Source organism: Meles meles, chromosome 21 (genome assembly GCF_922984935.1).
Source record: "Meles meles chromosome 21, mMelMel3.1 paternal haplotype, whole genome shotgun sequence".
In the NCBI taxonomy this organism is placed as follows: Eukaryota; Metazoa; Chordata; class Mammalia; order Carnivora; family Mustelidae; genus Meles; species Meles meles.
Genome location: NC_060086.1, coordinates 23,850,017 through 23,865,203, shown reverse-complemented (window position 1 = coordinate 23,865,203; position 15,187 = coordinate 23,850,017). Strand labels below are relative to the sequence as shown.

At 44.4% G+C, this 15,187-nt stretch overlaps 2 protein-coding genes across 12 annotated transcripts in view; both read left to right on the top strand.

Annotated features, from left to right (window-relative positions):
• Positions 1-15,187, top strand: part of LOC123933383 — a 348,492-nt gene that overhangs the window by 233,458 nt on the left and 99,847 nt on the right. The window lies entirely within an intron of this gene.
• LOC123933379 overlaps positions 1-15,187 on the top strand; it is a 120,669-nt gene that overhangs the window by 81,988 nt on the left and 23,494 nt on the right. For all 11 annotated transcript variants that reach the window (XR_006816574.1, XM_045992464.1, XM_045992466.1 and 8 more), the window contains 2 exons: positions 10,015-10,135; positions 13,902-14,007. Coding sequence is in view for 10 of the 11 variants with exons in the window: in XM_045992464.1 (XP_045848420.1) it covers positions 10,015-10,135; positions 13,902-14,007 (227 nt within the window). In the remaining variant the exon portion in view is untranslated. The remainder of the gene's footprint in view (positions 1-10,014; positions 10,136-13,901; positions 14,008-15,187) is intronic.

Sequence of the window (15,187 nt, the reverse complement as noted above, 5' to 3'; positions counted from 1 at the left end):
ATTAAACTAAGAAAGGCAAGTTGCAGAATAATATGTACAGTGTGATGATTCCAAATGTGTATCAAACCCTCAAAATACAGTACTTCCATGATTACATCTGTGTATCACAGAAGTATTTTAAAAATGGACCGGAAGGGTTCACATCAAATTCTTGGGAGCAGGTACATTTTGGGAACAGTGGAGGAGAGTGAGATACGTGGTTTTAGCACACTGACACTGGTCAAAATGAGACTGGAATTTAACAGTAGTGGAGGGTAAAGACATGCCTAGAAAGCTTACTATTAGTGAAGATGACACTTTCAACAATATTGGAGGTAAGTAACTCAAGAGAGAGGTTTGAGGGGAAGGTAGGAGAAACACTTACTTAAAAAATAAATTGAAGGGGGGGCGCCTGGGTGGCTCAGTGGGTTGAGCCGCTGCCTTCGGCTCGGGTCATGATCTCGGGGTCCTGGGATGGAGTCCCGCATCAGGCTCTCTGCTCAGCGGGGAGCCTGCTTCCCTCTCTCTCTCTCTGCCTGCCTCTCTGTCTGCTTGTGATCTCTCTCTGTCAAATAAATAAATTAAAAAAAAAAAAGATTTTAAAAAATAAATTGAAGGCAAAGAGTCAGTGGCCAGTGATCAGAGAGTAGCTGTTCGGGAAATCACTGGTAGAGAAGAGGCTGTAGAGTGGACAGAGGACCAGAGCCTTGGAGGGAAGGGAGAGCTGTCCTTCTTCCGAGAAGAGAGGAAGGCGGGTGAGGACAGGTGCAAATACAGGTGAGTTTGGGCTGATGCAGGGGAGGGAGTGTAGGGAGTTGAAGCTTGACCTTCCGGGTCCATCTTTTGTTAAAGTGGTGATGGCTGTCGCCTCTGGACTTTGAAGTTCTTGTTTACGTGTTTAGCCTAGAATCGAAAACCAGGTTGTCGTTGTCGAGATGTGTATTTCCACAGTTGCAGATGTTGGGGATGGCGCTCACACACCTGGTGCTTATCGTCTGTTTGTCTGTCTCACTGAGTGTTCAGAGAGCAGGGTCAATGCACTGTACATAATATGCCTCTTTTTTCCTTTGTGGAACCCTTTAGGTGGTTCCTAGATGGTAGTGAGCAGAGTGTTCTTCTTTCAGCGAAAGGGAAGTCTCAGTGTTCAAGGACACCACTGGTTTTCTTGGGGGCATATTAATGAGTGATCAGTAGGCTGCTTCCAGCTGACGGTGCTCAACCTGGAGCCCTCTCAGAATGAAGCAAGCCGAGTGTCGGAATCTCATCCTGGGCTCCAAGTGACCTCTCCTGCTTACAAGTATTTAGTAGGGGCAGTTTTTTTCTGAAACAAACAACCCCCCAGAAAAGCCTCTTTGAGCCTTAATTTCATTTATCAACTGGGGTAAAAACTACTCCACAAGATGGTCCTGAAGATTAAGTTAAGTCTGCTGCGAAAGTGGTTGAACAGAATTGACAAATAGACTACAGTCTCCTGTAGATTACTGCGGTCACCATGGTAACTAGCTGCCACCTACTGCCACTGTAGTGACCCACCACGGGAGCAAATCTGCCAAAAGATCAGGAAATAATCAGTGACAAATCAGGCTAGCTCTTGAAAGGGAAGTTTGCCTCACCTTTGGACATCTACAAAATGGATGAAGAGCAGTTGCTGGGACAAGTATTAGAATTACGTATATGATTCTCCGGGGCTTTGTTTGTGCTCCGTATTTTCCTTTACGACTGTCTTTGCTTTGCTTTCACTTGTATTTTGAAAAGTATTAATCTGATTTTTAATATTGCCAATGGCTGCCTCCTAAAACTACACTAAAATATGTTAAACTTTTCATTTTCAAATAATTCAAATCTACAAAAACATTGCAAAAATCATACAAAAAATTCCCACATAGCCTTCTTTACCTGGTTTCCCCATGTGGTAGTGTCTTAAGGATACTTTTGCATTAAAACGGTTATTGGAGCTATAGTTCTCTAATTATCAGCCTGTTCATTGGGGTCTTAGAACTTTCTCCCCACTCATTTGCTTTTTCTAATCATTTCTGTTGATATAATCTGGGGTTTTAAAACTTAGGTTGTTGCCAATTTTAAAAAATTATTTTGAATACTTTTCTTTCTGATTTTCAACTTTGTTTGCAACTCAGACTTCATTGACTTTGCTCTGGATTTTGTGCCCTCACTTTCTTTATACTGTGATCCAGTTGGGTACAGAGAGCATTTGGATATATATTCTCGAATAACTTGAATTATATACCATTTCATGGTCCAAAAAAAAAGGAAAGAAGGAAACTCATGAACAGTAATGATGGATAGTTTGTTCTGTGATTAGGTCAGAGCCTGCACTTTTTTGGTGAGGAGCCTTTCTAGTAATAAAGAGTCTACCTGAGCCCAGGTGTACAGCTTCCATTCTGACAGTAACATATACCATGTCAACTGCTTTCTTGGGTATTCGAGTTCAGACAACCTATTTGTTTTGAGAACCGCCACCAGTAAAAATAGACAAATATAACCCTCCTGCGGCATGCCTGGGTGGCTCAGTTGGTTCAGCATCTGACTCTTTTTTTTTCTTTTTTAAGATTTTATTCATTGATTTGACAGAGAGAGAGAGACAGTGAGAGAGGGAACACAAGCAGGGGGAGTGGGAGAGGGAGAAGCAGGCTTCCCACGGAGCAGGGTGCTCGATGTGGGGCTGGATCCCGGAGACCTGGGATCATGACCTGAGCTGAAGGCAGACACCCAACGATTGAGTCACCCAGGCACCCCAAGCATCTGACTCTTGATTATGGCTCAAGTCATGATCTCAGGGTCATAGGATCAAGCCCCATGGTGGGCTCTGTACTCAGCGGGAGCCTGCTTGAGATGCTGTCTCTCCTTCTCCTTCTGTCCCTCCCCCATCCTCTGTGTACATGCTTACTCTCTAAAATAAATAAATAAATCGTTAAAAAAGATTTTTTAGGGGCTCCTGGATGGCTCAGTGGGTTAAAGCCTCTGCCTTCAGCTCAGGTCATGATCCCAGGGTCCTGGGATCAAGCCCCACATTGGGGGGTAGCAGTCTCTGCTCAGCGGAGAGCCTGCTTCCCCCCCCCCCCCCACCGCTGCCTGCCTCTCTGCCTACTTGTGATCTCTCTGTTGAGTAAATAAATAAAATAAAATAAAACTACTTGCTTTGTGTGAAAAATAACAATAAGCCATGAGGAATAGCCATACTAAGGGACAGAGAAAGAAAGAGGATACAGTAAAGGAGTGAGAGAAGAAGCAATAAAGGATCCAGGAATAAACCAGCGGAGCTCACATAGTTTGAGGCTGTGTTCCCTTTTAAGAATTAAGGGTTTTAGAGATTTTTCTAGGAGTTTATTGCTTTTCTTATTTCATAATTTGTTCATTACTTCGGGTCTGTTGAATCAGAGTGCATACTAACCAATGTAATTTCCTGAAGATTGTTCATGTTCTTGTCAATTCTTGATGGTAAAGACATATAAGAGTTGGATTTGGTTAAACGAGTATCACCATTTCTGCGTTTGTCAGTCAGTTTTTAATGTGTAACAGAGTCTCTCCAACTCAGTGCTTTAGAAAGCTTCCACTTTAGAACAGCTCACAATCTAGACACACAAGTTGCTCAAGATTCTGTGAGTGGAGAGTTTGGGCTGGGCTTAGCTGGTTGGTACTTCTGCTGGGGCCAGGTATAGCTGATATCCCCTCAGGTTCACTATATGTGGACAGCAGGAGGATAGGATGCCTCATTTTATTGCACAGGGCCTCCCCTCCAGTTGCAAGCTAGCTTGGGTTCATTCCCATGGTGGTTTAGGTTTCCAGGCGAGAGAGCGAAGGCCCGTGTGCAAGTGATCTTCAAGCTTCTGCTTGTGTTACGTTTGCTACGGTTCCCTTGGCTAAAGCGAGTTCTACAACTAACCCCGCCCCCCATACCAGGGGAAGGAAGAGTCTCTGCATCTGGAATGGGGGAGTCTGCTGTGTCACCTTGTCAACACGTGCAAGTGTGGCAGGGGAGAACTTTATTTTTATTTAAATTTAAGTTAATTAACCTATAATGTGTTACTAGTCTCAGAGATAGAGGTCAGTGATTCATCAGTCTTCTATAACACCCAGTGCTTATTACGTCCCACGCCTTCCTTGAGGTCCATTCCCCAGTTATCGCCTCGCCCGACCTCCATGCCCTCCAGCAACCCTCAGTTTGTTTCCTATGATTAAGAGTCTCTTTCGGTTTGTCTCCCTCTCTGGTTTCATCTTACTTTATGTTTTCCTCTCTTCCTCTATGATCCTCATGATCCTTTCTTCCTCTCTTCCTGTATGATCCTTTGTTTCTTAAATTCCACATATGAGTGAGATCATATGGTAATTGTCTTTCTCTGATTGGTATAGTTCGCTTAGCATAGTACCCACTAATTCCAGGGCACCTGGATGGCATAGTCTGTTCAGCATCTGCCTTCAGCCCTGCCTTGGGATCCCTGCTCAAGGGGGAGTCTGCTTCTCCCTCTGCCTCTCTGTCCCCCTGCTTCTGTTTTCTCTGCCTCTCAAATAAATAAATTATTTTTTTAAATGCCCTCTAGTTCCAACCACATTATTGCAAATAGCAAGATTTCATTTTTTGATGGCTGAGTAATAGGTGTGTGTGTCTCTGTGTGTGTCTGTGTATACATGACATCTTCTTTATCCATTCATCTGTCGGTGCACATCTGAGCTCTTTCCATAGTTCGGCTATTGTGGACATTGCTGCTATAAACATTGGGGTGCAGGTGCCCAGTTGATCACTGCATTTGTATCTCTGGGGTAAATCCCTAGTAGTGCAATTCCTGGGTTGTAGGGTAGCTCTACTTTCCTCCATACTGTTTTCCAGAGTGCCTGCACCAGCTTGCATTCCCACTAACAGGGTAGGAGGGTTCCACTTTCTCTACATCCTTGCCAACATCTGTCGTTTCCTGAGTGGTTAATTTTAGCCTTTCTGACCAGCGTGAGATGGTATCTCTTTGTGGTTTTGCTTTGTATTTCCCTGATGCCGAGTGATATGGAGCATTTTTTCATGTGTCTGTTGGCCATTTGAATGTCTTCTTTGCAGAAATGTCTGTTCATGTCTTCTGCCTATTTCTTGATCGGATCATTCTTTGGGTGTTGAGTTTGGTAAGTTCTCTATAGATTTTGGATACTGTCCCTTTATCTGACATGTCTTTTGCAAATATCTTCTCCCATTCTGCCAGTTGTCTTTTGGCTTTGTCGACTATTCCCTTTGCTGTGCAAAATCTTTTTATCTTGGTGAAGTCCCAATAGTTCATTTTTTTGCCTTTCGTTCCCTTGGCTTTGGAGATGTTTCCAACAAGAAGTTGCTGCCGCTGAGGTCACAGAACTTGCTGCCTGTGTTCTCTACAATTTTGATGGATTCCTGTCTCATGTGTAGGTCTTTCATCCATTTGGAGTCTATGTTTGTGTATGGTGTCAGGAAATAGTATAGTTTCATTCTTCTGCAGGTAGCTGTCCAATATTCCCAATACCATTTGTTGAAGAGACTGTCTTTTTTCCATTGGATATTCTTTCCTGCTTTGTCAAAGGTTAGTTGACCTTAGAGTTGAGGGTCTATTTCCAGATTCTATATTCTGTTTCATTGGTCCATTTGTCTGTTTTTGTGCCGGTACATACATACTCTCTTAATGATTACAGCTTTGGAATAGAGCTTAAGATTGGGATTGTGATGCCACCAGCTTTGTGGTGCCATCACCAGATTGTGATGCCATCAGCACTCCTTTGACTGTTTGGGGTCTTTTCCGGTTCCATACACATTTTAGGATTATTTGTTCCATCTCTGTGAAAAAAAGTTGATGGTATTTTGATGAGGATTGCCTTGACTATGTAGATTGCTGTCGGTATCATAGACATTTTAACAGTATTTGTTCTACCAATCCATGAGCATGGATCATTTTTCCATTTCTTTGTGTCTTCCTCAGTTTCTTTCATAAGTGTTCTGTAGTTTTTGGAGTACAGATCCTTTACCTCTTTGGTTAGGTTTATTCCTAGGTGTCTTATGGTTTTGGGTGCAATTGCAAATGGGATCGACTCCTTAATTTCTGCTTTTTCTGTCTCCTTGTTAGTGTATAGAAATGCCACTGATTTCTGTGCATTGATTTTCTATCCTACTACTTTGCTGGGGTGGAGTCTTTTGGGTTTTCTGCATAGAGTATCATGTCCTCTCCAAAGAGTGAGAGTTTGACTTCCTCTTTGCTGATTTGGATGCCTTTTATTTCTTTCTTTCTTTCCTACTTTTTATAAAATTTTATTTATTTGATAGAGAAATCACAAGTAAGCAGAGCATCAGACAGAGGGAGAGGGAGAAGCAGGTTCCCTGCTGAGCAGAGAGCATCTTCAGGACTCGATCCGAGGACCCTGAGTTGAAGGCACTTAACCAACGGAGCCATGTAGGCACCCCTGCCTTTTATTTCTTTCCGTTGTCTGATTGCTGAGGCTCGGACTTCTAGTACTGTGTTGAACAGCAGTGGTGATAGTGGACATCCCCGTTGTGTTCCTGACCTTAGGGGAAAAGGGAAAGGTTCTCTTTTTCCCCATTGAGAATGATACTCCCTGTGGGCTTTTCATATATGACTTTTATGATGTTGAGGTACATTCCCTCTCTCGCTACACTGAAATTTTGGTCAGGAAAGGATGCTGTAGTTTGTCATATGCTTTTTTTTGCCTCTGTTGAGAGGATCATATGGTTCTTGTCCTTTCCTTCATTTATGTAGTCTATCATTATGGATTGATTTGCAGGTATTGAACCACCCTTGCATCCCAGGAATTAAATTCCACTGGTCGTGGTAAGTAATGCTTTTCATGTACTGTTGGATCCTATTAGGTAGTATTTTGGTGAAAATTTTTGCATCCATGTTCATCAGGGATATTGGTCTGTAATTCTCCTTTTTGGTGAGGTCTTTGTCCGGTTTGGGGATCAAGGAAATGCTGGCCTCATAGAAAGAGTTTGGAAGTTTTCCTTCCATTTCTGGTTTTCGAAACAGCTTCAGAAGATTAGGGATTAATTCTTCTTTAGCTGTTTGGTAGAATTCCCCTGGGAAGACATCTGGCCCTGGACTTTGGTTTGTTGGGAGATTTTTGATTACTGCTTCAATTTCTTTGCTGGTTATGGGTCTGTTTAGGTTTTCTGTTTCTTCCTGTTTCAGTTTTGGTAGTGTATATATCTCAGGAATGCATCTGTTTCTTCCGGATTGCCTAATTTGTTGAAACATAGTTGCTCGTAATATGTTGTTACAGTTGTTTGTATTTCTTTGGTGTGTTTGTGATGTCTCCTCTTTCATTCATGATTTTATTTATTTGGGTCCTTTCTCTTTTCATTTTGATAAATCTGGCCAGGGGATTATCGATCTTTATAAATTTGTTTATTTATTTTACTTATGTGACAGAGAGAAATCACAACTAGGCAGAGAAGCAGGCAGAGAGAGAGGAGGAAGCAGGCTCCCTGCGGAGCAAAGAGCCCGATGCGGGGCTCGATCCCAGGACCCTGGGATCATGACCTGATCCGAAGGCAGAGGCTTTAACCCACTGAGCCACCCAGGTGCCCCGGGGATTATCGATCTTATTAATTCTTTCAAAGAACAAGCTCCTAGTTTCATTGATCTGTTCTACTGTCCTTTTGGTTTTATTTTATTGATTTTTGCTCTAATCTTTAGTATAGGCTTTATTTGCTGTTCTTTCTCCAGTTTCTTTAGGTGTAAGGTTTGGTTGTGTATTTGAGATCTGTATTGTTTCTTGAGAAAGGCTTGTATTACTATATACTTCCCTCTCTTTGCTGCATCCCCCAAATTTTGAACAGTTATGCTTTCATTTTCGTTGGTTTCCATGAATTTTAAAATTCTTCTTTAGCTTCCATGTATTTGAGTTCTTTCCAACTTTCCTCTTGGATTGAGTTCCAGTTTCAAATCATTGTGGTCTGAAAATATGCAGGGAATGATCCCAGTCGTTTGGTACCAGTTGGGACCTGATTTGTGTCCCAGTAGGTGATCTATTCTGGAGAATGTTCCATGTGCACTTGAGAAGATGGGTTTTTTTTTGTTTGTTTGTTTGTTTGTTTTTAAAGATTTTTATTTATTTGACAGAGATCACAAGTAGGCAGAGAGAGAGGGGAAGGGAAGCAGGCTCCCCATTGAGCAGAGAGCCCGATGTGGGGCTTGATCCCAGGACACTGAGATCATGACCTGAGCTGAAGGCAGAGGCTTTAACCCACTGAGCCACCCAGGTGCCTCACGAGAAGAATGTTTATTCTCTTGCTGTAGGGTGGAATGCTCTGACTATGTCTGTGAAGTCCATCTGGTGCAGTGTGTCACCCAGAGCCCTTGTTTCCTTGTTGAGCTTCTGCTTAGACGATCTGTCCTTTGCAGTGAGGGGGTGTTAAAGTCCCTGACGATTCTTGTATTATCACCAGTGTGTTTCTTTAATTTTGTTATTAACTGGTTTATATAATTGGCTGATCTCAAGTTAGGAGCATAAATATTTACGATTGTTAGATCTTCTTGTTGGATAGACCCTTTATGATACAGTGTCCTTCATCATCTATTATTATAGTCTTTGGTTTCAAATCTATTGGTCTGATCTAGGGATTGCTATCTCAGCTTTCTTTTGATGTCCGTTAGCATGATAACTGGTTTTCCACCCCCTCACTTTGAATGTGAAGGTGTCTTTGAGTCCAAGATGAGTCTCTTGCAGAAAGCATATCAGTGGTCTTGCTTTTTTGTCCAATCTGATATCAGTGAGCCCTCAGAGGAAAGCAGTCAATCACTCCTGTCTCCCTGGCCTCCACCCACACTCCATCCTCATGCAGCCTGGGACCGAGCATTTCTATCTCAGGCACATGATCCCTTTCAAGTCCGCAAACTGTGCCGACTCCTGCAGTGTGCACCCGTGCCACGCCTCCCAGGGGAGGAAGGGGGATCTTGTGGTGGTTCTGCTGCTTACTGGGCCCCTAGTCCGGGAGCAGTCAGCTGACCGTGCCTCGGTTCGCAGCTTATAGAAACCCCAAGCTGAGAACCCCCTCGTGGGCTCTCTGACTGCAGCCGGCTTCCCTGCTCCAATGCCCAGGAGCTCTGCCACACTCAGGCACCCCCGGTCTTTCTGGGACCCTGGGATCCTGAGACTACACTCTCCCACCCAGGATTCTGCCCTGCTTCACCACCTGAGCACCGTTCAGGCAGGGACATCCCTCACCAGGACAGACGTCTGAAAGTTCCGATTTTGTGCTCTGCTGCTCTGTCACTTTCTGGTGCCGGTTTATGGAGGCTCCCCCAACCCCGCGGTTTATCCTCGGGTATATGGCCTCGGATTCACTTCTCTGCACCTCCTACCTTGCAGAACGTGGTCCCTTTTCTATTTGTAGAGTTGCAGCTATTCTTCGATCTCCGGTTGCGTTTGCGGGTGTTCAGAGTGATGTGACAGTTGTCTGACTGAATTCCTGGGACCGGACTAAAACAAGGTCTCCTACTCCTCCACCATTTTGGTCTGTCTGGGGTCGGGGAAGGGGGGAATTTGTAGCTGTGTCCACACAACACCACGTGCCTTTAACACTGTTTCACAAGCGACACAAATCCTTACTCATTGCTCCCCTTGTTACAGTCTGAAACTTTGGGTCACGATGGTGTTCTACATCTATGACGACATTGATTGTTGATGTGCTTGCTCAGTGCGTCTTGTTTTCCTGGGGTGTGAAAAACAGGCTTTTACTGCCCCACCGGTCCTGCCACATGTGTGCCATTAGAGAGTCCCACTTTTTATAATGTATACGTGACAACTTTATTCATTCATTTCTTAATTAATTTATTTATTTATTTTAGGGGGGAGAGAGAGAGAGCATACGTGCAGGGGGAGGAGCATAGGGAGTCGGAGGGGGAGGATTTCCAGCAGACTCCCCACCGAGTGGGCTTGATCTCACTACCCCGAGATCATTACCTGAGCCGGTGCTTACCCAACTGAGCTGCCTAGTCATCCCTAGAGAGTCCGTTTGATGAATACAGGTGGACGTGCCTGTTTTCTTCTCTTAAGATGGCCAACACTCCTGCTCACTGAATGCGTGCTGGTTTATATGACTCCGGAGCAGTCGGCCAACCTTCTCATGTGGGCAGCCAGCAGTTTCGACACTGCCATGTTCACAAACTACGAACAGGTAAATGGGAGCATGAGACAGTTGCATTCTGCCCTTCCATGGCGGCTTAGCACTCTCTGAGCAACCTCGGTATGTTTTCCCACTTACTCTTTTCCTTCTGCCTCTGGCCACTCACATACCTCCTTTTTCATTGATTCTGGCAATCCCCAGCATCCTTGATTTCTTGATTTCCAGCGAACTTATGGCCAGAGTCTTTGAAACTTCTATCTTGGCCTTAACCGAAGTTTTTTGAATTCTTTTATCATTGTATTTCCTGTAGAGTCAGACCTTGGTGAAGGGGATTTTGGCTGTCCTATGCGTGGAGGGGTAGCAAACTCCGATTCCTTCAGAGGCAGGAGTGATGCAAATGGATCACGTTGGCCAGTGTAAGGCAGGCAGGAGTGGTGAGGACTATGGTGAATCAGAGTGTCCATGTCCCATCTGATGGGACGGTCCCTGCTCAGTGCCAGTTGGTTGTTACTGTGTGGGTGTGTGAGTTAGAGTTGAGAACTCCCAGTTTTTCAGGACCTTGGTCCGAGACCAGTCTTGGTTTTACTTGAAAAGAAAATTTCCTGATTTCTGAGATCACCGAGTTTGGACCACTGGCTGCCTGTTTTTCTCTTCTGACCTAGTGGAAAGGATGATGCTTTTGAGGTTTAAAATTACTCAGCTTGGGTCTGAACCCTGGCTCTCGCTCTTATGCCTGGCTCAGTGACCTTCAGCAGAATTGCATGGTGGTTGGGAGTCCATGCTCTGGAGGTAGACTCCTTAGCTGTGTGACCTGGACAAGTTTCATAACCTCTCTGTGCCTGTCTCCTTATCTGAAAAATGGGAATAATAACAGTCCTGACCTCATAGGGTTGTAGTGAGGAGTAAGTGAGTTAATTTGTTCAGGGGCATTTATGGCGCTGTCTGGCTGTCAGGCAGGCCTGAGCTGTTCTTTGGATCTCTTAGAGCCTCAGGTCCTTGTTGTTGTTGTTGTTTTAAAGATTTTATTTATTTATTTATTTGTCAGAGAGAGAGAGAGAGAGAGAGAGATTGAGAGCACAAGCAGGCATGTGGCAGGCAGAGGCAGAGAGAGAAGCAGGCTCTCTGCTGAGCATGGAACCCGATGTGGGATTCGATCCCTGGACCCTGGGATCATGACCTGAGTTGATGGCAGCAGCTTAACCCACGTGGCCACCCAGTCATCCCCCGGGTCTTTGTTTTAAAGGGAAAACTTCTCTGGATTATTAAGGGAACTCATGAGATGATGTGTAGCAGTGGGCTTATGACAAGCACTGAATACACGGTAGCTAATTTTTTTTTAAGATTTTATTTATTTATTTGACAGACAGATCACAAGTAGGCAGAGAGGCAGGCAGAGAGAGAGAGAGAGGAGGAAGCAGACTCCCCGCTCAGCAGAGAGCCTGATGTGGGGCTCGATCCCAGGACCCTGGGATCATGACCTGAGGCAATGGCAGAGGCTTTAACCCACTGAGCCACCCAGGCGCCCCCACAGTAGCTATTTTTATTGCTTCTTTTATTTTGCTTTTACTGATTATACTTTTTTTTTGTTAGTCTCATTTTATTTTTAAATTTTATTACAGACAAGAGCAGTAAAGGCCTTGCCCGCTGCAACATACCTACGGACAGATCTAAGGCTAGACCTGGTTGACTTTTTTGCCACCCTGTGCCAGGTTCTTATATAGGCCAGGTTCTTATATAGGTATTTCTTGGTTGAGTTTCTGTAGATCCTGGGAATCTGTCTTTGCTCGCAGAATAGTATGCCTGGGGAAAATGAATTCTGCTTTCTGTTGACACACATTGTGAGTGTTCACCTGGGTTTGTCCACCTTGTTTCATTCATGTTTTCTCTCTTTTTTTTTTTTCAAGATTTTATTTATTTATTTGACAGACAGAGATCACAAGTGGCAGAGAAGCAGGCAGGGAAGGGGAGGAAGCGGGCTCCCCGCTGAGCAGAGAGCCCAGTGCGGGGCTCGATCCCAAGACCCTGGGATCATGACCTGAGCCAAAGGCAGAGGCTTTAACCCACTGAGCCACCCAGGCGCCCCTCACTTGTGTTTTCTGTTATTCAACAGGGTATGAATGTGAATTTTGACCACAGACCCTGTCACTTTGGGCAGGCCTGGGGAGGTGCCAGCTTTCACTCCATTGTCCAAGCCATCCCTAAACTGACGCGGTTCCCACCTCCCATCCTCATTTTGTGAATAATAAACATTTAACTTGATTTTCTAACAAATACAAAGTCATCGGCATACTCACGTGTATTAAATATTCCCAAACCTTCCATGACTTTCTGATCAGTAGTTTAAAATGACAAAAACCACATAAATGATGAGCATGTTAATACTGATACAAGGAGGATAGCAACTTTGTAGAATTTGCTGACTAGATAGCAGGCACATCCCACAAGTTTTGCATGTGTTAACTTACCTGATTATCACAATAGCCCCCCAGGTTTTGTGGGTCAGGGGGCCGAAGCACAGAGAATTAGACAGCTTGCCCGCAGCCACCCAGCCTCACAACTAGAAAGTGTCAGGCCGGGATTCCAACCCAGGGAGTGAATGGACGAAGCGTGTGCTCACAGACCCCCTTCGATCCTGAAAAATTCGTGGACAGTGTGACCATTAGTGCCCCATAACCCTCACACATCCGCCAAAAGAGAGTAATAGTGGTTCTTGTCTGACAACGTTGTCACGGAACTCTGGGAATCATTCTGTATATTAAAGCGATGAAGTTTAGATACTTGATTTGTGACAGGGTAATAGCACATACCTTATGGTAATGTACACTGTATTGTTTTGTGGCATTTGTGTGTCTTTTAAACTGGTTTCAAATGGTTCTTAAGAAGGAACGCTACAGGGACGCCTGGGTGGCTCAGTTGGTTAAGCAGCTGCCTTCAGCTCAGGTCATGATCCCAGCGTCCTGGGATCGAGTCCCACATCGGGTTCTTTGCTCCGCAGGGAGCCTGCTTCTCCCTCTGCCACTCTGTCTACCTGTGCTCGCTCGCTCGCTCGCTCTCTCTCTCTCCTGACAAATAAATAAACATTAAAATCTTTAAAAAAAAAAAAAAAGAGGTAACACTACATGCAAAATTTTTTAAAACAATCAAATAGGACAAAAGGATGGACAGAGAAAGGCAAGCCTCTCTGCTACCCTGGACTTTTGCCCTCTAATGTGGGAAGCGGCATGGCCAGATTCCAGAACTATGTTGTGCATATATAAATGTAGACAGAGGTGTTTTTTTTTCTTAAAGGTGGATAGGAACACATTCTACACATTCGTCTGTACCTTACCTTTCAAGAGTTTGTTACCTAAGAAATCATTCCATATCTGTGTCTGTCTGTATCTTCATGTACTTCCTCTTTTTTTCTGTTTTCACGGCAATGCAATATTCCATTAAATGGCCAGGTTAGAATTTCTTTGACCCCAAGTGAGGGGCATTTAAATCCTTCCCGGGTCCTTCCTGTTACACGAAATGCTGCCGTCAACATTCTTGCGCCCTTGCGAGCACACGAGAGTAAACCAGCAGAACAGCCTGCTGGCAGTGGCGTGGCCGCCTCCCAGGCCGAGCGTCGCCCATCCAGTTGCCCTTCTAGAGGCTGTTGCAGTGTACCCCTTGTCACCTCTGCATGCCGTGCCTGCACCCAACTCTGTGACCTGTCCTGGGTATCAACAAATGTCGGCCTTGACTGGTTAGAAATAGGGTGCTGATGTCTTACTTTGCATATTCGAGAAGCACAGAAACCTTTCTGGCTGATCCACCCTCCTCTTTCCCTTCCCAGGTGAACATGGATGACTGGTTTGGACAGACCATGATCGAGAACTCCCCAGATGTCAGGGTGCTACCACAGTACCACCACAGTGGAGCGATGGTTATCAAGAGGGGAGGTGAGGAGCACTTTTAAGAATCTCAGCTGGGCCAGTTTGCCCCCAGGGGATAGTTGGCAATATCGGAATACATTTTTGGTTGGAACAACCTGTAAGGGAGTGCAACTGGCCTCTAGAGACCAGAAAAGCTGCTAAATATCTTGCAGTGCACAAGCATATCCCTCCCCACAGCAAAAAATTACGTAGCCTGGGGCGCCTGGGTGGCTCAGTGGATTAAGCCTCTGCCTTCAGCTCAGGTCATGATCCCAGGGTTCTGGGATCAAGCCCCACATCCGATTCTCGGCTAAGCAGGGAGCCTGCTTCCCCCTCTCTCTCTGCCTGCTTCTCTGCCTACTTGTGATCTTTGTCTATCAAATAAAAAAATAAAATCTTTAAAAAAAAATCACCTAGCCCAAAATGCTAATATAATCTGGGTTACTGGGTAACCAGTAACCTGCTAGACAGAGGTGCAGGGAATAGAGTTACCCTGTGCTTAATGTTGAAATAGATATACTGTGGATTTTTGCAAATGGTGGTAATTTAATTTTAGCCTAAATTACCCTTATTGGCACACCTTGACAAAGCAGTGATGAACAATGCTGAGAGCAGCCTAGAGTGATCTCCTCCATTCCATCCATCCCAACTTCCCAATAGATAAAAGAACTCAAAGGTAACAGTTGGAGAGGACCAATGTAAACAAATTGTAGTAAACTTGAAAGCACTGAATGTTTCTAATTATATCACTTATTTTATAAACAGATAAATTTATTATACATTTTTTGTTATTAAAGTTACCCAGTAATTGATAATTACAAGGACAAATCTTTGCAGCTGATGGGAACGGGACAAATTATAGGCAGTACATAAAGTTTCACTGTTTCTTTTTTTTTTTTTTTTTTAAGATTTTATTTATTTATTTATTTGACAGAGAGTGATCACAAGTAGGCAGAGAGGCAGGCAGAGAGAGTGAGAGGGAAGCAGGCTCCCCGCTGAGCAGAGAGCCCGATGTGGGACTCGATCCCGACCCTGAGATCATGACCTGAGCCGAAGGCAGTGGCCCAAACCACTGAGCCACCCAGGCGCCCAAGTTTCACTGCTTCTTGAGGGGAAACACCTCAGTCTTGGCAATGGAACTGTAGATGATTCATATTGAACAGCTGTGCTCACATGTCTTAAATTTTACTTTTTAGAGATTCAAAAG